Source organism: Malurus melanocephalus, unplaced genomic scaffold (genome assembly GCF_030028575.1).
Source record: "Malurus melanocephalus ecotype Western Australia unplaced genomic scaffold, MMel_1.1 scaffold_1, whole genome shotgun sequence".
Taxonomy (NCBI): Eukaryota; Metazoa; Chordata; class Aves; order Passeriformes; family Maluridae; genus Malurus; species Malurus melanocephalus.
Window position 1 is genome coordinate 9,394,251 of NW_026623233.1, and position 20,374 is coordinate 9,414,624.

At 39.4% G+C, this 20,374-nt stretch overlaps 1 protein-coding gene across 3 annotated transcripts in view; it reads left to right on the plus strand.

Moving 5' to 3' along the window:
* EDAR (ectodysplasin A receptor) overlaps nucleotides 1-19,347 on the plus strand; it is a 70,982-nt gene extending 51,635 nt beyond the window's left edge. The window contains exons 5-12 of one of the 3 annotated variants that reach the window (XM_057363805.1): nucleotides 231-316; nucleotides 10,095-10,181; nucleotides 11,310-11,438; nucleotides 11,527-11,601; nucleotides 11,904-11,976; nucleotides 12,709-12,868; nucleotides 15,737-15,797; nucleotides 17,193-19,346. In XM_057363805.1, coding sequence (XP_057219788.1) covers nucleotides 231-316; nucleotides 10,095-10,181; nucleotides 11,310-11,438; nucleotides 11,527-11,601; nucleotides 11,904-11,976; nucleotides 12,709-12,868; nucleotides 15,737-15,797; nucleotides 17,193-17,512 — 991 coding nt within the window. In that variant the 3' untranslated portion in view covers nucleotides 17,513-19,346. Of the gene's footprint in view, nucleotides 1-230; nucleotides 317-10,094; nucleotides 10,182-11,309; nucleotides 11,439-11,526; nucleotides 11,602-11,903; nucleotides 11,977-12,708; nucleotides 12,869-15,736; nucleotides 15,798-17,192 lie in introns of all 3 variants that reach the window. The other 2 variants (XM_057363797.1, XM_057363786.1) reach the window with 2 other exon arrangements.
* Nucleotides 19,348-20,374: the final 1,027 nt, after the last annotated feature.

A 20,374-nucleotide genomic window follows, 5' to 3' on the forward strand; every position in this document is an offset into this window, starting at 1 on the left:
TGTCTAGGTGTTTGATTAATTACCTTTTAGCAGGAAAGGAAGAAGAGAAACTCAGTCTCTATTCAGGCAATTGGGAAAAAAAAAAAAAGAAATAATAATCTTTGCTTCAAATTACTTATAAAAGTTTTTTTTAAATGATTTTATCTCTGTATAATTGGTTGCTGCTGAACCATGTTCAGTCATATCATATTAATTTGCACTGTTTTGCCTCATCTTGCCCTTCATTGCAGTTACTACATGCTGGAAAACAGACCTCGGAACATCTACGGGATGGTTTGCTACTCGTGCTTGCTGGCACCTCCCAACACCAAGGAATGTAAGTGTTCCGACATTTCTATGTRTTTCATCTGGTTTTGCCTTAAAATCATCTGGAAGCTCAATGGGAAATCTTTCAGCAATGGTAATTATGTTCAAACAATAAACCCAGCTCCAGTTAAGCAATTTCTGCTTCCAACTTACCTTGCCAACAAAGGGATGGAATGCTTATCGTTTGAGGAAAGATCAGAATCTTTGATTTTAGGATCTGCTATCACTCATTTGTTCCCCAGTTTTCATCTGTTAAGACATCCCATGTAGGATTTATTAGGGTTACTTAACCAATAKGTCCAGGAAATCCAATCTCTGTGTATTTTTTTTTWAATTRAGTTCAGTTTACCTGTGAARAATGGGACAATTTGTAGATGGAGTAAAAGTCCATCACAGTTTTCCTTAYCCTTTGGCTTCAGAGTGATTCAAGGGTTGACATTGCTGTGTTATGGTCAGCACTGATAAGAGAAGTAATTCTGTAGATTTCATTGACAACAGAGCCTGCAGTTTGTTAAYTGAAAAAATCCTTATGAATGTGTGTGTGACACCCCAGAAGCACTGTTCCTTTGCATACCATGTACATGCAATATCTTATCCATCCTCATACCTTGGGGAGGAGGGACAGCTCACACCAACACTGGACTGCAGACGCAATCCCCAGAAACTGCTTTCTTCTTTAGGGGGCAAAAAAAAGTGAGAAAAAGGAAAAATGAGCCTCTCTCTAAGTGACCAAATTACTTTGACACTCCCTTGGAGAAGATCGGGACAAAAAGCTTTAAAACAAACAAAAAAAACCAAACAAACAAAAAAAAAAACCCCAAAAAACCCAAACCCCCCCTAAACAACCAGATAAAAATGAGCAGTTTCCCAGCAAAACCTGATGAATCTAGAACCAAAATCCTGTCCATGCTCTGATCCTTTGTAAGTCTTTATCGTGAAAAGGAATTGCAATATTTTGTCTGCTTGATTTGAGAGCAGGGGCTGCAAGTCCCAGAGCATTTATTTGTGCACATAAAYAGCAGTTGGTTTGTTCAGATGTTGCTGAGCTGTGTGTCACTGCTGCTCTGGGAGTCTCTGCAARGGAGGGTAGGACAGGAGCAGCCACTGCCTTTCCTACAGTGAAAGGGCTCAGAGGAGCCAGGGGATCATCACCAYSRCACAGAGCTCCTGGTGAGTGGCAGMAWTCCTGRAGGAGGCATCTCCCTGAGCTGTCCCCATGCCCAGTGACCMGTCTGGGGTACAGCTGCCCATCCCACTGGGCTGCAGAAACCCACCCAGCCCCGGGATTGCCCTTATGCCAGAGCCAGAGTGGGTGAGGGCAGGCTGAGTGTGCTTTTGGTGAGATAACATCAGTGTTAGAGGTGAGGGAAGGGTGCCTGGGAGGACCCAAATGTGAGATACGGGAAGAAGGTGGAGAGGTGAGTGAAAACACAAGGGTAGGAATGYCGTGGTTTAACCCCAGCCCCAGGCAGCCRCTCACTCACTCCCCCCACACTGGGGTGGGATCARAACCAGGAGAGTAAAAGKGAGATAACTCSTGGGTTGAGATAAAGACAGTTAAACTGGTAAAGGAAATTAAATTAACACACACCAGCAATGCAGAGCAATGAATCCATTCCACACTTCCCATGGGCAGCCAGCTGGCTGAAGTGGGTTTTTAGTGGTATCAGACATGTTATAACTTACTGATTTGGAAAGAAACTACCAGAACTTATGGCTATTGCTCAACTGAAAAAAAATAAATCTTTGCCCTTTTATAGGATACCTGGCAGATGCAATRTGTAATGTGCTTCTGTAAGGAAAAYATGAGCAGCCCAGCTAATTAACTACATGCAATTTTTAGCTTGATAAACACAAGAATAAATATAAATTATCTTTATGAGGAATTTAGACAGGTGCATAAACCAACAAATTGACTGGGTACTAGCATAAAAGAAAACATTAGTCCYAAAAAGACTAAATATTACCATTTTAATCAAGTCCATAAAAACAACTATTTGATTACAAGTGTTCAAAAAGCAAGAAAGTGTCTTAAAACCCAAGTCCCTCAAACCACTAAGCTCAGATAATTTAGTTTATGATGTCTAAACCTCTGGACTCCATTTGGAATGGCTGTGCCCTATTCACAGGAATTAATTTGTAGCCCAGATGGAAAATCAGGTTTGCTGCAGGAATCCCTTGGAAGGCTTCCTGTTGCTGTGGAAGGCAGTGTAAAATCTGGTATTAGCAGATGATCTTTTTCCCACATTTCACTGACATCAGAATATACCAGTCTGAGCAAAGAAGAGATGACGCGTCAGTGCTGCACAACTGTGGAATTTTTTGAGGTTTGCAAACTCCAAACTCATCTTATGTGCTGCACTCTGAGCACGTGACATCAACATGTGCCTGTTCTGTCACAAGAAGGATGACAACAGTTTTTTGGTAGTAATGGTTCCTTTGTTCTGAATCTTCTGTTGCTTTGTTKAGAATTCAGAATAGCAATGAGCAGCATTCAGGAGCCTGAACCCCACACTAAAGKGTTGCCTCTCCCCCAGAGCTCCTCTTTTTCAAACTCTCCTGCRTGCAGCACTGGAGAAAAGTGATCCAGCAACTCACAAGGAAACAAGAATGGCAAATTACTTAAAAATAGGAAGCTCAGGGGGACAAGCTCTGGGTTTACACTTCTAGACAGAAAAATGAGAGTAGATAAATCCTATTTGGGGCCTTCATTAGGGCTGAGAGAACAGTGGTGCTCTCCTTAGCTGGAAACATTCCTTGCTGGGGAAGTGCTTGGACTATGTGTTATAGATGGCCAAGTCCAGGGGTGTGTGCCCTTGCATGGAAACTTGCTCAGGGAATTTGCCTGATGACACATTTCATCTTACAGAAAAGTATTTGGGTTTGATCAAAGGGTAAGGAAATATCTTTCAGCTCATATGCAGTCAATAAAACTTGAAATGGCCAAGGACACAAGATGAACACCCCGTGCCCCGGCATCTGGAAATATTACTTTAAAAATGACTGGAAGAGAGAAAAAAATTCCTTGATAGGCCTGTGTCACCTTGTTGTGGGGGTTTTTTTCCCTCTTGAAGGACTTGAGACATAAATAGCACAAAATAGCATGGAAAAGAGGGGGAGGAAAGGAGGTTCTTCACAGAGGCCAGAGGTTTAATTGAGGCAAAGACATCACCAGGTTATGGTGTTGGAAATCTCACTGGACTAAAGGACTGGAGCCTGGGAAGAATAACAGGCTTCAGTGTCAGCCTGTGGGCAGTGGGGAGGAAAGGGCTTTGCACACGTGAGCATAAGAGTGTGTGTTGAGTAGCATGAAAGCTTTTTTTACTGTGAAAATTATAAATATCACCATAAAGACTCCAGCTTCCCCTCTCTTGTGCCCTGTGAACACCTATGTGAGATTTCTGGCCGCTCAGCATTCAGCTCCCTCGAGTGTCCTGTGCAGGAGCTGCAGTGCTGAGCACAGAGGAGCACAGTGTGAAACACTACAGGTGTCAAACACCACAGGTGTGAAAAACCACAGGTGTGACAGCTTCAGCTGTGCTTGAGGCAGGTGCTGACACAAAATGGGGACACGACACCTCTGTGATAAAAAACAGCGCTGCAAGAGGGAGGGGAGGCAGGTTTCCCATGTAAGCAAAGCATTAAGCTAATGAACACCAAACCACTCTAAGATGTGGCTTCCCACTGCTAATGGTGCTGGATTTTCTGTCAACACCCTGGAACTCGAGTCACTTCAGGCCTCTGTCTATGTAGGGTGTTTTTATTACTTTTTTTTTTTTGTTTTTGTTTTTGGTTTTTGGTGGGKTTTTTTTTGTTTTTTACATTTTTCTTCTATCCAGTGTAAAAGTATATGCAAAAGTGATAAGATTTAGCCATACCTGGAGTTTCTCTGGCAAAGAGGTAGAGTTACTGCTGGAAAAGATTATGTCTTTTAGCAGCTGAAACTATTTATGCACATTAACTCTCTCTTCAAATCTGGATATGTGCCTTTCCATTTCAAAGGTGTTGGAGAAAAACAAAATCAAACCCTGATACAATAACTGTAGCATTTACTTTGAAATTGGATTTACACAATTTCATCACATTTGTAAATCCTTTTCCACTCACAGATTACTGATCTAGGGAACTTCAGCAACTGATCGAGGGTTTTCTTTTTAATCTACTGAATATATTCATAAGTGTGTTTGGGCATAAGATACATCATGTTGTTTTATTTCACTTTTTTTTGCTGGTTTTAGATATGAAAACAGCCTGTGTAAGTTTTTAGGTCTTATACTTACCAATCATAACTTAGGAGATCAAAGAAAAAAGGAGAAAAAAGCAATAAAGGAAAACATTTTTAGGCAAGCTGGTTTTTAAATACCAGAGAGCAAATGACATCTAGAAATAGGAAAGATCATTTTTATTGTTGTATGAGACAGAACAATTGACTGAGAAATTATAGCTTCGTGTGATGAGCTGTAATCAGGGGGGCACATCCGTGCCCATGTCTTGAAGATCAGAACTCAGCCTCCTTAATTGAAGGGCCTAACACAAACAAGCCTCATGCCAAAACCACTGTATTAGTTAAAATAATTCTTTCAGAGATTCTTTTTTTTAACTCTCCATTCTTAGTAATATCACTCATTTCCGTTCCTTGCCAGTTTTGTCCTTTTTTAATACAATCAGCATCAGGACTTTTTTCCTTCTGTTTCAAATTATGCCTACGAATGAATAGGCTTGTTATCTGGAACTAACAAACTTCTTCTCTTTTTTTTTTGTGTTGTTTGATCTCTGAACACCCTTTCCCTCTTCACGTATGTAGTGGGAGCCTTACATCAGCCATTCCAACAGGTTGGCCACCAGAACATTGGGGAAATGGGAGATCAGCTCCAGGCAGGTCTTTTCTCTTCCTTATGATGCTCTGACATCATGATAGCAAAATTTAAATAGCAATTATCCCCTTCATGTTGCACAGAGAAAAGGGTGATAACACTCAGCTCCCGGACAGAGGCTTAGAGTGCGTGTCTATGACTTTGCAGTGCTGTGCGATGATTACAGGTCCCAGTGAGTCCTAAACAAAACTTCAACAGATGCAAACAAATTGCCAGACTAAGCCTACGTGGCCTATAATTATCTTCACTTCCCTGCCCAGCCAAAACAAAAAGAAAGAAAATAGTTGTGGACATTACAGAGAGCACAGCAGCACAAAAATATTTCCTTTTATCTGATATGATTACTTACAGAGAGATTGACCAGGTTGAAAATAAACACAAAAATATTTCCTTTTATGTGATATGGTTACTTACAGAGAGATTGACCACATTGAAAACAAAAGTCTGGGGGAACTTTCCTATCATTATTTTTAGTTGTACAGTTCTCAGGAATTAATTTACTTCATGTTCTTCCTGGTGTAGTAACTACCTAAATAAACTGAAGTATCTACCAGTGGGTCCAGGAAATATCAGAATAATTTATAGTATTCTGTAAAATAAAGGTCAGTCAGGCCATCCTCCATAGCCTAGGATATTATCAGTGATTTTCAATATTATGTTTGGCTACTGAAGTCATATGTAGGCACCTCAGAAAACGGTTGGCTTTGGCAGCTGCTTTAGCTTCCATGACTTTCCAAGTGCACAGGCATTCCATGTGAAATGTTGTTTCCTTAAGTTTGAAAACAAACCTTTCATGTAAGTACAGATGCAGATTTCTAATATTTAAAAGTTCTGACCTCTGCTTTCTACAGATCTAGGTCTTTATTTATGAACTAGGTTTAGTTAAAATGCAGCTTCAACTTTGTCAGCCATAAACTGTCTACCTTGATCGAATTTTAACTCAGTAGAATTTTTCATCTCATGTCTCATATTTCATACTAAGTAACTATAAGCTGATAGTTACTTACTTGCATGTGTGCTTTATCCTACTTCAGCCCATAAAGGAGTCTCAGTGACCGCACTTGCAGCTCATCTGTGCCATTCATAGCTGGGCTGTGGCTGGGAGAGGAAGGATGCATCAGGAGAGAGCAAGCTGCATCCTAGAGCAAGAAGTAGATACACATATACGCAACAGTTTTTTTAAATGTGTCTTGTTTTATGATCACTCTGATAGTCTGTTGTGTACACACTTTGGGGATTTTTATAACATTTTATTAAGTATTTAATAGACTCAAAAAAATCTGTTGCTAGTTGTGAGCAGCAGTCCTTTGCATGGAGCAGGAAGTTGATACCCACAGCAACGTGTCAGGGGCACATATGGTCTCCTACTGCACCAGATTTTATTCAGTCACAAACATTTGCAAGGGGTCATGGTGGTAAAACCTCCTCTCCGTGTGCCCTCCTCCTCCTTCTCTCACAAATCTGGTCGTTTTGTTTGACACTTCTCATCGGAAGTTCTGTCTCAAGATACAAGAACAACTGTAATAGTCTGTCACGTAAAAGAGAAAGGTTCATTGAAACAACAATAAAAAAGTATTTTATTTATTTTGTGAAAGGACAAAAGGCAGCCGCATGGTAATTTAAGTTAAAACTATCTTTTGATTTAAAATCCCCAAATATTCAAATGTGGATACACATTCAATTGTTCTTTTAAACAATAAGTATGGAGGATTTTTTTTATTGAAACTGCATTTAGACTCCAAGAAAGTTACAATTAAATGACAATTTTTTTGAATAAAACATTTATAACGCAAAAGTTGACTGACCATCCATGATAAACTTCCTTTTTTAATGTCTTTATCACATTCCTACAGTATTACATACAGGTGTTTAGGAATATAAACCACTCTTTTGTGCAGCCATATTAAAACCCTTGGTCTGTTTTTTTAAAAAATAGAGTTGTTTCCATATGTTGTGCTGTAACACCTTAGGATGTCTCTGCCTGAGCTATATCTAAGTCTTTATAGTTTATGTGTCATCTATATTGGAAACAGAGTTAATAATGTGATTGGGATGCAAAACTGGATGTGCACAGGAACAGCTGCTGTTACAGTCATGGTGCGGTGCTGACCGGGAAAAAGCAGCAGCTATGAGTTGTTTCTTTTTGCTCATACAAAAGTGATACAAACAGAAATTCCAAAGAAGCTGGCATTTTGGTTCCTCTTGTAGGGCAGGTGCACGAATTGGCGCTTTCTCCTAAGCCACATCTAAGAAAAAGTCTTGGCTCATAATGGATACATAAAATTATTAAATTTGACGGTAGATTTCAAATGCGCGTAACGCCTGACTCCCACCCAGGCGTGTGCGAGAGGCCACCGCGTTCATTCTGTCAGGGCAGCGCTACAGAACAAACGAGGTGGCTCCGTTCCCAGGCCAAGGACAATCTGCACGTAGGCTCTGGGCTGAGGGTCTCATGGTGTGCCCAGCACAGGGGTGGCTGTGTGCCCATGGGTGTGTGCCGGGCTCTGCAGTGGGGCACTGGGTGAAGTGTGATGACGATGATGGAGAGCGGTGACCTTCCTCCTTACCCTTCCTGTGCTGCTTCCTGCTGCCTGATTTCCCACTTTGAAAGGCTCTGCTTCCTTTCACAGACAGGTGAAAAACACAAGGTTAGCAATACCAGGCGACTGACAGATTATTAGGCAGAAAAACTCGAATGACTTCACGCTTCAAGTGAAGGCAAAGAGAGGCGAGTTGGCTAAAAATCTCACTTGTGGAGGAGATGAGCTGAAGCTTGTTAGCTCAACTCAGGCAGACAAAGCAGCACGGCTTGCCTGCATTTGCTGAGAGGCAGAGAAAGAGCAGCCACTGCTGACTTGTTGCAGCTTGCAAGGACTGCACAGAATTCCAATTGGCTGTAATTGGATTTGCCAGGGGGGCTGCAAGAATAGGCATAAACCGGGTGGCTGTGCATGAACATGAGGGAAAGTATCAGGCTACAGCACTGGCCATTTACTGAATTTCCTCTGTTGTCCTGCCACAGTGAGTAAACACACAGGTCATGACCAAGGATGATTCACTTCAGTTTTGTGAAGAATTGCTGAAAATTTTACAAATTACCTGTCTTTAATATCCACTACATGCAGATGACATCTTCACTTACTGATCCCTAGATAGTCTACTTCTGCATTGCAGTTTCTGGTGCTCACAACTAATTCTTCTTAGAAGGAAACCTGCCACAGAGGAAGGACCAGAGGCAAGACTTATGTAATCTAGCCTTCATTTGCAAAATCTGGAAAGCATCTGAATTAATAAATTAGTATATTTAAAACTTTATGAAAACCTTTTTCAGTTTGAAAAAATACCAATTATAATGACTTGATCCATTTCCTTCCAACAAATGATGTTTGAAAGAAGTTTTATGATTTTGAAACTTTTAAAGTTTCAAGAACTCTGAAAGAAAGTTTTTCTTTCTTGATTGTTAAAAAAAATTCTTTTGAAGACATCTGCAACTCATACTTTGTGGGCTCTTGAAGTGTACATTTCCACTCACAACATGCAGATACATTTTATTTTAGGTAATACATTTTTTTCTTTAAAAAAAAAAATTACATTTAAAGAATGTGTAGATTGCTTTGTTCTTAGCACAGAACATTTCTCAGACCATTCCAGACCACTTGATTTCCTGTCAGGTTTACCTGGTGATTTGATTTTTTTGAATATTTGCTTGGTCCAAAGCACGGCGAGCTCTCGTCTACCCTAGCTGCCAAACCAGCTTGTGGAGCCATGAGCTGTGCACACCTTTCCAGATGACTGAGACAGCTTTTTGCCTTTAGGTCTGCTGAATTTAATTATCACTGGACCTTTTCCACAGACAGCTAATACAAAGTGGGAGGAATTTCATATCCTCCCCAAAAACAGAAAATGTTTTTTAGTGTCTGTTGAGAGGGGCTGTTTGCATTACCTGCTTACCAATGGCATTAAAGTTCATTTGAGAATGAAGATAAGGTTTACTCTCAACCCTAATGTTTTGTTCTGTTTTCAAATACTATCCAAACACCATCCATATAAAAGCATTCCTATCAACAGCTTTATTCCAAATAATGTGCAGCATCATTTGTTCTTGTCAAAATATGTTAATTTAGGACTTGGTTTAATGCTTTGAAAACTTGGTGTGTGACACCAAATGAAAGATTAACTTTTAACCTGAATTGTGGAATTTAGACCTGGAAACCCCTATTGGACAATCTCACCCCTCTGGCAGCATGAAGTTTTCCTCTAACTCCCTCATTTTCTGTTCCAGTGGATTTCCCTTTCCCCACAATATAGATTTGGACTATGATGGGAAATCATAAGAATCAACTGCCTAGTTATATTACAGGAAATTCTAATATTCCCTTTTATGACAGCATAGCTCCATCAACACGATTACTTGTCACCTTCCAGAGGTTTTTCTGTGGGATCATGAGTGTTTGCAGTCCACCATGGCTTTATGCTGATAGCAAAGGATGCATGTGAGAAACACTAGCTTGATGAATCTACCAGCTGAGTCTGAGAGTCAAATATTGGAGTGGGGGTTGTAAATGGTTTGAGCCATCAGCTGGATCCTGGAAATCTTTCTGCAACCCAAGACAGATCTGTAACATGGGAATCTGTGTGTAACAGTTGGCTTATTCTTCTGAGCTCATATCTGTTCAGGAATTTTACTCCCTCTCCCTCTGGACAGGATACAAAAACGTGCTCTGTAACCCAATTTTCAGCATACCAGTAACACAAATTGGGATTAGTAACATTTCAAAAAGTGAGTAGTTCATAGGTCCTTTGCTAATAAATGGGAATGCAACCAAGTCAAGTAAAAGCTCTCCTTCCTTGAGCCAACCTATTCCTTTGACTGGACTAAGCATGGAATTTTAATGGTATTTGTTTATATTGCAGGTGCAGGGGCTAACTCTGGCATTTCAGCCATTTTCCCAAGTACCTCTGGCACAAGCACTTTCTCACCTTACCAGCATGCTCACAAAGGTAAAGATGCACTCACAACGTTAATTTAGCAGCTCTTTGTTTTGAAAAGGGCATCAACAAAGTGCAACTAAACTGAAAACGTCTGTTGCAGTTTTCATTGTCAGTTTTCAGATTTCTAAAACTGCTATTAGAAATAATTCAGAATTCATTTTTGTTTCTCAGTTAATCAACGCTGCTGTTCCAGTCAGCTAAACGTAAAATGGATTTGAACTGTACTCAGTGATGCCAGCAATAAATTTAGCTCGTTATTTGTAGCTATACAAAAATAGCATTCTGCCTCAGCAAAGTTTAGCTTAGAAGGGTGAAAATAATTTCATGCACAAATATGGTCAGTCTCTCATTGAGCTAACATAAACAGTTCTCCAGCATGATTATTATGCTTTTAAAATTTTTGAACCTGAGAAAAAAAAACTGTAAAGGTGCAGTTAATGAGGTACGAACAATGCTGATCTTCATAGTATGGTCTGAAAAACATGATTGTGAAGATCAAGTTTTGAGAAAAATTAAAGTTTTAATGCATTTTAGCATATGTGTAATTTTCTGTATTCTTTCGTGGCTTTTCAATTCTAGCCTTTCCCATCCAAGTTTTCTTTCTGAATATCTTTTCACATAGCTTATTTTAAATTCACCTTCTAACCATGCTGCTTTTAAGTATCTGTTAGAAAAACATCTGTTATTCTATCTGTGCATTGTGTCCTCCTTTTAACTTGGAGCTTTAGAGGCAGCCACAGTTATCAACAGTCATTTTAGCTCTTATTCTCTTTATTTACCTCTTTCTTGTCTTTTCAATGCTGATTCCCAGAATGAAGTGCTACAACAGCTTCTACTCTTGCTTATGTACAGCTTCCCATATTAAAACACATTCTCCTACACCTTTGCATCTGACGGATCATACCATCAAATATTTTTAATGAATACTACTAACTAGTTCATGCATAAATACCAAAATTTTGAAAAACTGTTCATTAGCTTGCCTTTGAGATGCAATGCTAAGTTTTTCAATGCTTGACAAGTAACCCAGATTAATTAAAGGATTATGCAAACTATGTGTAGAGCAGACCGCAACCTACTAACTATTCTCTGTTCCTAAGAGTTGCTCCTTTATTTATTTTTTTTTTTTTATTCCAGCAGATCTTTCAGGACAAGGACATCTGGCTACAGCTCTTATAATTGCCATGTCTACCATTTTCATCATGGCTATTGCCATTGTCCTCATCATCATGTTTTACATTGTGAAAACAAAACCTTCTGCCCAAGGTAATTGTTCAGCAAGTGAAATTTTAGTTGCAAATGCTATATTTAGAGAGCTTCTGAGAATAATCAGTGTTATATTTATATATTCTAGCCTGTTGCAAGAGCCACTCAGTAAAAAATGTTGAAGCTCAGGCTAACACACAAGAAGAGAAGAAAGAAGTGCAAGGTACAAGTTGCTTTAACTTTGCTTTTTCTATCTAAGACAACACTGGGGTTAAATACTCTTAATACATTTATCTTAATTACAATTTCTCCTTTGGAGTGTATAAAACCCACATCAGTTTACTAAAGAGTTATCTGTAATAGTTTTCTGTGCTTCCAGAATGTCACTTAATCCTCTGATAGCAATTAAAAAGAGCAGCGAGATTTATTTTGGCAGTAAGGTTGCCAGCAGAAGTAGCCCCTGATACAAAACACTGGTTTGGAAACTTACTGCCAATTTCAACTTCTCTAATTGTTTTTCTACAGAAAATGTTGTGATATTCTCTGAGAAAGAAGAGTTTGAAAAACTTACAGCAACTCCAGCTAAGGCTGTCAAAAGGTGGGTAAAAGATAAATATATTGCCAGTTTCACTGAAATGGGGGAGGCACATGGTCATCATTCATCCTGGTCCAGTGGAACACACGAAGAACAAATTTGATGGGTATGCTGGCAAGTTGCTGCAGCAGGGCAAAGACCAGATGCCTCAGCAGGCTTTTCCCCCTCTGGTTTCAGAGGGGGAAATAATGACAGACATCATGAAAAGATGATGAAGAGAAACCTGTGTCCTCCCCATTCCCTCTGTGACAGTTCTTGAGGCATCATCTCATTTTTGGGAGGTTCATTTCTGGGATCTGAGTGCAGCTCTCGTTCACACAGCTTTAGTGAGGTTCCCCTTCCCTTCTAGACAGGAAGAGTAACAACAGCTTTTACAGACCTTAAGGAAATCCCTTGTCCACAGCATTCTCTGGATGGCACGATGTGATATTATTCCTCATCATGTCTCTTCCCAGCAGCCAAACCTGCCTGAGTAACATGATTAAGATGGGCTAAACACTGTCCTCAGTTGGAAAATCCCTCTATAAAAGGATTCTTGCAAGCTAAATGTGACTGTGTGATATTGCACTACATCCTGGGCTGGTGGAGGCTGTGACATTCATAAAATTTTGGAGGAAAGGCATTTTGAAAAATGGAAGACACTTTTATTCAATTACTCTCTGATAGCAAAAAGGAGATGAGTGGAGTCCACCCATGAGAGGCTTCACTAAGATAACCATATCCTTCATTTTACAGTGAGAATGATGCATCTTCTGAGAATGAACGACTTCTAAGCCGGAGTATGGATAGTGATGAAGAAGCTGCAGTGGACAAGCAAGGGACTCCAGAGAGATGCTTGTTATCATTAGTGCATTTGGCCAGAGATAAATCTTCTACAAGCAATAAATCAACTGGGGTAAGGCTACCTTGAGATTTTAAAATTGAGAGAATTTTTCTACTTTTTTTTTTTATGAAAAAAAAAGTTTTAAATGAGAAAAATGCATTTTAGTGTAGACCAGATTGATTTACAAGAGCTTCTCCAGACAAACTTCTTATAGAATCCCCTTTGCATAATGACATATATGGACATGTATAGTGTTCAGGGATGAAAATCAAATTTTCTACAGGACCAATTGCTTTTTTGAGCATTATATTTCATAGGCGAAAGAAAGAAAAACCCCAAATAATGGCAATCTCCTGTTACAACTAGTGTTCAGACAAAAAATATGTAAAATAATGTAGCAGCATGGCTGGATTCAGCAGCCAGCAGAGCATTTGAGCACCTTGACCCAGCTGCATTGGTATTTCCAAGTGAAGCAACATCCGGTGTTATGCTTGGTTTTCATGTGGAATTTTAAAAAACACACACATAGTTTGAAGGTCACCATTCAAACAGTGAAGGTCACCCTTTCACAGTGCCCTGAAGGACACTGTAWTCCACTGTTTTGCTGTGGAAAACCTTTGCTTCTTCCTGCTGAGCATGTACTGCTCAGGGCTTGTTATCTCTCTTGTAGTATTTTAAGGCACAGTTAAGGTCACACCTCACCCACACAACCTTTTAGTTTCTGTTAACATCAAGCTATCCTTGAAAAGAAGGTGTCTGCTCAGGTTTTTTTAGTATTTCAAATTTGGATATGGCAATAACTAGGTCAAAATCACATCATTGCTATCAAACATCTGATATTGCTTAAGAAAAAAATAGGTTTGAAAATGCGTCTCTTCATATTTGCATGTTTTAAATTGTTGGGATGGATCAGCTCAAATTTTCTAAAACAGATCATTTTTCAGCTGAGATCAGACACACAAAGTTTCAACACAAACTAAATGATTTTGTAGTTGTGGACATTTATGACCATCTGAAAATAACTTACTACTCCAATGCTCACATTTGAAAGTTCAGGTTTTTGGAGTTCTCTCTAAATATCCAACTTCATGATACTTCTGTAAGCACAGGCTTGAAACTGGATAATGTATCTTGGGTAGTCGTGAATTCAGAATATTTAATAAGAAGCAGCTTACTTTCTAAAGGCCATACATCACAGATACATTCTCTAGAGTTGTTGAAATAGATGGCTCATAAGTGCATCTAAAGCATGAGCTATTTCTTCCAGACCTGTTCTAACACACGTCCTCATGGACTAAAGGCTGCTGACAAGGCTGAAGACAGACTTTTCAACGAAAGTGCATCAAGATTCTCCACTCCAAGCCTAACATTCCACAATTAAGCCAGAAAAAAAGCAAAAAAAAAAAAAATTAAGCCAGTTAGAAAAGCAGTAATTTTCTACAGAATGGGAATTCAGTAGCATTACTAGCACAGGAAAGAGTACTCAGAGCAGTTGGACAAGGATAAAGAAAACTAGAGGCTTGCTATTAACCAAGTCTGTTTCTGCCTAGTTATAACAAACCATTTGCAATGTGCTGTCACACAGAGGATCATTAGGCTAAACGTGACCTATTTGCTTTTAGTATAAAGTTTCAAAATCTCCCATCTTCTGGCTCTGGTAAAAAGAGCATCTTGCAGAATTCTTCACGAGCATGGAATTACATAACCTGCCTCTTTGCCCTAAAAGGGAGGGGAGAATGAAAGTAAGCATCCATAATTTTCTTAGGGGAAGTTTGAATAAACCCCATTAAAAGAAAATTTCCTGTTTTCAAGGTTCTAAAACAGACATAATCCAAGCCTAAAATAGCAACATGACCAACTAAGCACATGCAAATTATGGAAATGTGAGCAACAATAAGTGTCTGCAAAGCACTGCAGTGCACAAATGTGCAAGACACCTCAGGTGAAGCTGCCACTTGGTGCTCTCCAGCTGCAAATCCATTAATCCAAGTCATTGATGCACCTTGCCCTTCACAGCCCATATAAAATGAGGAAATTTTTTTCACAAAACAAAAAAACTGAAAGCAGAGCTTTTATTCTAGCCTCATTTGCAGTGAAAAGTGACAAATTTGTGGAGACAATGGTAGAGGCCTATCAAAAAGACAGCTTTTCAGAAAGTTCAGTCCTAATGAGAGCTGGCATAAGGAAGAAAATTTCAGTCCCTGAGAGCTCATGACATTTTGACATTTGTTTTCACTCCACATTGAATCCAAAGCCAAAACTTGAGAATATTTTGCTAAATGATACTATATAAAAATGTCCATTTTTAGCTTGAAAAATGTCAGGTTTTCAGTCCTGTTTCTTTCCAAAAATGCCTAGAGCCCCCTGGACCTCAGATTTTTCTTCTCCAAAGCTTTGCCAATTTATTTTCTTTAATTTATCTGTAAAATATTTCAGTTAATGAGTAATGCACAAAGCAGGTCTATGTCAAGTGACAGAAAAGAAGATCCCCTCCTCTACAGTCCTCTTATATTACTGGAAGAATGCAATTTCAGTCTCAATTTAATCCTCTGTATCCWGTCCTGTCCTGGTTTACTCAAACATCCCCACATTAATTGTCTGCATACATGACACTGGATTTATCCTCATTGTCAGGGATTTGCCTTGGTCTGAAAGAGAAATAAAATATGCAAACACTCGTAGCAGAAAAGTACTTGCTCTCAGAAAAAGTCTAGAAGTTGAAAAAAAAGATCTCTAGCAGTGGCAAATGAAATCAGAAATTTGTTTATGCTTCATGGAATAATTGCTGTGTCATTTTCTTCGAGTTTTTAAAAGGGACCTTTGAGGACACTCCATGATAATCCCATGAAACAGAAATGTCCCACAGACTTTCCACTGCTGTCTGCTGAATGTTTACTCTTGTAACTGAAAAATTAATGAAATAAAACTCTTCTCATTTAGATTCAAAGTCGAAGGAAAAAGATACTCGAYGTGTATGCTAACGTGTGCGATGTTGCAGAAGGTGAGTGTACAATTTGCACCTACAGTAACAGCATAAATTGAGATCACAAGCATTTGCTACAAGAGAAGAAAGGCCTCTGGCTGTCTACAGAAAATAGTCCCAATCCAGAGAAGATGCTCTGTAGGTGGATTTKTATGCACTTGCCAGGAACCCCGTGGTGCTGACCCCAGAGCTGTCCAGGCTGGGCTTGGGCTGGAGCACGCTGTGATTTCCCTCTGGGCATGTGCATGGACTCCCTTCCTGTGGAGAGCAGGAAGAGGGGTGGTGGCTCTGTTGGGACACACAAACTRACCAAGATGCAAAGAATTTGCATTCCCCATCTAGAGGAAACCTGTTGGACTTATTTCTTTAGATAACAGATAAAAAGTAGCTCCTAATAGGAAAGTGTGAGATGGGGAGGGTCAGGATTGAGGGTAAGAGAGAAGTCTCAACCTACTCTGCTTCTCTAAATTTTGCCCCACATCTCACAACAAAATATGGAGTTTCCAGGCTGTGTTTTAACCCTGTTTAGGACTTGACTACCTGAACTCTTTTAGCAGAAGAGACATGAATTAAGCTCCCTGCAGAACAGGAGATGTGACTGCATTTACTTCCCAGCACGCACACACACACACACACACACACACACACACACACACACACACACACACACTTTGTGTGCACATGTATGAGTATTCTGTAATTCAGGGAGCTCTGTCTCCCATCAAATTACTACAGTTGACTAAGAAGCAGGAAAACTACAGAAGCAGATTTGGGAAAAACTTGTAGCTGATTCTCTCCTCTGTTTTCTGACCATAAATACATAGGAAATATGTCCAGGAGAAAATAATCTTTTCTCCACAGGATGAATGTTAAATCCTCCCTGGAGATTCATGATAGTAATGACGGTTGAGTGCTTGCAGAGACTTTTATGCTTGCATCTGGCATCATTGCTTCACTTCACTTCTCACTTTCCTACAAGGGCAACTTTCAATTACAGATTGTTTCAGCAGCTGCTGGTGACAGTCTCAGGGAAGGGTCAAAGCTGTCTCTGGAGCTCWAACACTCAGCCTGACGTGCAGAGCTCTATTAATGGGGCTGTTCACTAGGGACACAGTTGCAATATACTTTTTCTAACAGCTAGTAAATTGTTGAAGGAAGGGGCAGAGCCATGGGAATACATCTAATACTTCTTTTCMAGGCAACTTTTTACCCTAATTATGGTATCCTACTGTCATTATGAAGAATTAATTTGGTAATATACAGTAATAACTTTGGGGCTACATACCTATCATGAACTACCACTTAAAGGTTTTAGCTGCATTCATTTCTAACATTMATTGTAATCTGTTGTACTTTAATAAATGTCAAGACTTGTGCCCAGAACCAGCTGACAATGCACCCCTCTTTTTGCAGGTCTGAGCCCTACGGAGCTGCCCTTTGACTGCCTGGAGAAGACCAGCCGCATGCTCAGCTCGACGTACAACACAGAGAAAGCCATCGTGAAAACGTGGCGTCACCTGGCCGAGAGCTTTGGGCTGAAGAGGGATGAGATTGGTGGCATGACAGATGGCATGCAGCTGTTTGACCGCATCAGCACGGCAGGCTACAGCATCCCAGAACTGCTCACCAAACTGGTGCAAATTGAGAGATTGGATGCTGTTGAGTCCTTGTGTGCAGATATTCTGGAGTGGGCACAAGCGATGCCGGCTCCTGAACCAGCAGGGACATCCTGACATGCYTGCCTGGGGCCTGTACTTCCACATCCGCCCAAAGAAGTGTGATTCCAGTAAGCACTGCATCAAAGACTTTGGACCAAAGACCACTGATGATCCTTCTATAATTGCTCACGATAACCAATGAGAAGTTCTTCTCTTTGACTTCTAAAAGTGAAGTTACACATCGACCGAAACAAGAGCAGAAATGTCCCAAGAAGCTTGGCATGARACATGTCATTGAACAAAATGATCATGTGAAACAGTTACTGATAGTGAGTGGRCACACAAACATCCGTTTTGCGGTCTGTGTATCAGTAGAAGGGCAAAGAGCCCTGCCAACACCCTTCCTGCCTGACCTTCAAGAAAGGCATTGAGTAAATGAAAATATTCCTGTCTCTTAGGGCTTCATTCAACGGCTCAATGGTTTAAGAGTTACARTCAGAAGCAGTACCACAGCTACAGTATCAGTTAATACACATCAGGCACTAGATTTCTTTACAGACACTTAAGATGCAGAGGAAAAATGCTATACTCTGGTAAGCCTAGACCATGAGTACAGAATGCACCAGTGACATCAAACTCATCTAGAAGGTAAACCATTATTGTGAGTTTTTGAAGTACAAAAACTGACTTAAATTTGTTTTTCTTTTCACTAATGTCTGATTTTCACAGTTTAAATTKCTCTAAAATTCATTCAGACCGCAAGTCAGTATCGGTTACCAAACCTATTTGCCTAATTTATAGCTAMAATAGTGATGACGGATTTCACCAAGTGCGACCACTAAATTAAGAGACACGTCAATTACAAAGCAATACTACTTGAATTCCTAAATGCATGAGTGAAMAAAATGCTATTAAAAATATTAACTATTACCCAGAATTTAACAACCAGTATTCCATCACTTAGTAACTAGATCTTAKCTACAATAGTATCATAATTGTGCAAAGCATTTAGTGTCACCCTTTAACATCTATATTTAGTACCTTTTCAGCACTTGATTTGTATATCAGAGAAAATACATACTGGAACATAAAACCTTATCCTTCTCATTTTTTTTCCACCCTCTCTTTTACATCGTATCATACTCATTAATCTGCATATGCCAAATTTAATGAAATTTTAACTCTTCTTTCAATGMTGCAGCAAGCTGGATTTATTTGAAATTTAACCAGCTGACTGATATTGAATTTAGGGGTGAAAGTTTTTACAGATTTCAACAGGCTTCAATAATATTTCCAGATCTGCTTACAGCTCAGCAATCTTCAACACCATTTTCAAGACCGTGAATTTTCAGTTTTTACTATTGCCACTAGAATTTTAAAAAAGGGAAAGAAAGAAAGAAAAAAAAAATAAAGCATCAAGATTCTATTTTTCTTATGCCAGTGTGTAATGACAGTGTTATTCAGTGGACTGCCTCCTATGTTTTATGTGCCATTTAAAACTGCACATCACTTATTTGTTAAAAAGAGGATAAAGAAGGTACAGGAGTCTTTTTTATGTATTGGGCCATGAAAAGTTAGGGTTTTGAAACTGATGGTGCCAATGCAAACACAGACTATTTAACATTATTTTATTTAGTATACAGTATTTTTATTGTTACACAAAAGATGTGCAGGATTGAAAGAAGAATCCTGTAGGTCTTGCCAAAGCTTACTTTTTAATAACTGTGTTTAATGCTGTATATATAACTTATTATATTGTAAAGTATGAACATAAAATATGCTAATAAATGAAAGAGGTTGAACACAGTTGTATTAGCCATTTCTTTGATTAAATRGCATATTACCTTATAAATCTGTAATTAAATGGGTTAGCCAAGGGCTGGCAGGCACATTCCTGTGGTATGGGAGTGTCTTGGTAACATACATGGAGGAATCCTTGCATTTCTGTAGGATACTGCTTCTCTGCATCACTCAGGAAACTTGAAGCAGAAACTATTTTGTCAAGAGAATTTGTATTCAGCGTTTCACTTTGTAGGTATGTGAAAATKCCAAGCCCCTTTCAATTTCTCAGAGAAACTGTAGGTTTTTATCTGTGTACTGAGAACTGGTGCAGACTGTGAGACTGGTGAGTAATGTCAGAGTAACAATACTCTCATTAGCATGTCTTCACTCTGYATTTCTGAATTAGCAGTGCTACTAACATTACCAGAAATCCTAACTGGAAGCTTTCACTTCATGACAGGATAATTATGTTCACGCAGATTAGGCTGCACAGGTGGGACTAGCAGAAGACCTGCTAACTTTCGTAAAAATAACAGCACCGAGTAAAGATTTCCCCCAGACTGAAAACCACTTACTACCTTGTAAGACTTGCCCCAGCTCCTAGCCTGACCTATATTGTCCCAGTTTTTTACTTAGAGAAACTTGCTGGACTTTGCAGACCTTCTCTGGTTTCACGCTGCACTCAGGGACTGTCCCCTACACAGTGTTCAGTCCTGATGGTCCTGGACCGATGACATAAAAAAAAAAAAAAAAAAAAAAAAAANGTAGGTCTCAGCTTTGCAGTATAAAGCAAAAACAGCTGAATGCCTTTATATTCTACAATTTGGGATAATAATATTTACATTATTCATGAACAAAGAATAATGTGCATAAATGTCCAGCAGTATGGGTTGGAGGTTGAGCTGAAAAGACATGCTAGTTCTATTTCTCCCTGTCAAACTCTAAGCCTCATACAGTTCAGAAGTTCTGCTTTGTTTTAAGGAGGGTGTACTTAAGAGAAAAATTCTTACTGCTGCAGGTGAAAATCATGACCCAGAGGTACAACAATGATTCCTGTATGCAGAAGTCATTCCTCTGCAAGCAACCTCTTGATAATGAAGAGAAAATGGAGCCCATTCCCTCATTATGCATGAGATAGGCTTCCTAGGGCACATT